The following is a 1282-nucleotide window of genomic DNA, read 5'->3' as shown; positions in this document are numbered from 1 at the left end:
ACACCTTCAGTCACTGTTTGGTATAGCAGTATACCACAGACTGCCTAGGAAGTAGGAACATGCACACTGCCAACCCCCAGCCACTTGGCATGGTACTACACACCATTGTCTGTTAGGGTAGTGTGGTAGTGGTCGATCTGAGTGGCAGGTAGTGCCAATCACTAAGGTTGCAGGTCTTCAACACACAAGGTGCAGAAGTGCATGCCTCTGGTCCCAAGGGCAGTAGGGCGGTGGTGTGCGCAAGTATAGGCCACCAATGTCAGGAGTGGAGGGCATGCTGCACCATCTGCTGAAGTGTTCACGTCTGGTCAAGCAAGGTACGGAGCAGTAGTGGGGAGCAGGGGGGCTGGCTGGAAGCTGGGGAGCAAGGGTGCCAGGGGTAGTTCAACTGGCCATAGAGGGGGTGGGTGAAGACGTACTGGAGACGTACCCCTCCTGTCAGGAAGCCACTATGTCTGGCTTAGATTCTACAACTTAAGAAGGAGATCTCAAACTTAAAATAGACTCAGACAAAAATAGTAATTAAGCTTGGAGAATGGCTAAAGACATGCAGGCTAAATATTGCAAAGAAGAAAGGCAATGTTAATGATTTTAAGCATCAAGATTATATTTCAAAGATGAAAGTCAGCAGCTGTTTTTAATTTCCACTAATACTAGAATACGGAAAATTGGCTTATATTTGAAGATGATGAAAAAACGAAAAGAATTACTGGCACTGGGGCCTGGAACAAAAACTGACTGATTACCTAAAGTGACCTCTCGGGCTGGATGCCCTCAAAACTTCAAGTTTTTCATCCTACATGACTTGGGTAGTTTTCAAAGCAAGTTTCTAAATATACTGTTTTAAAATAATGCCCCCCCTCTCCTCTATCTCCTCCACTATCTGTCAATGTACAACCATCAGTCTCCCCCTGCTTAGTCTTTACCAACCAATTCAAATGGCTTCCCTTACAAGCTTTTCTTCTCACGGAATAATCACTTGCTCATACAAAATTCCAAAAGCACCGTGAATCCCTCTGGCACGTATCACTGAACACGCACCTTTTCCTTAGGATCTCTTGGGTACAGATAGTTCTCAACTTTACTCTGAGAGTACCGGCTCCTTGAGGACGCGAACTGAGCCACCTCTCTGGGGTTGAGCACAAAAACTGCATGGTAAAGAGGCTAAAAAATTAAACCTTTTCCCCGGTTTGAGCAGAAAAAGTGCATTGAAGGGGGACACTGGAAACTAAGCCCCAAGGGCCTGACCTCATCTAAAAGCACGGCACTTCCTCGTCAAATA

General features: G+C 45.9%; 1 protein-coding gene across 1 annotated transcript in view; it reads right to left on the bottom strand.

Moving 5' to 3' along the window:
• Positions 1-1282, bottom strand: part of DYNC2H1 (dynein cytoplasmic 2 heavy chain 1) — a 298686-nt gene that overhangs the window by 38426 nt on the left and 258978 nt on the right. Inside the window, exon 87 of the mRNA XM_030887685.2 lies at positions 1031-1148. Within this exon, the coding sequence (XP_030743545.1) occupies positions 1031-1148 (118 nt within the window). The remainder of the gene's footprint in view (positions 1-1030; positions 1149-1282) is intronic.

This window comes from Echinops telfairi, unplaced genomic scaffold (genome assembly GCF_000313985.2).
Source record: "Echinops telfairi isolate 266 unplaced genomic scaffold, ASM31398v2 ScPeMD7_7421;HRSCAF=8459, whole genome shotgun sequence".
Classification (NCBI taxonomy): Eukaryota; Metazoa; Chordata; class Mammalia; order Afrosoricida; family Tenrecidae; genus Echinops; species Echinops telfairi.
The sequence above is the reverse complement of the archived record's forward strand: the minus strand, read 5'-3'. Positions and strand labels throughout refer to the sequence as shown.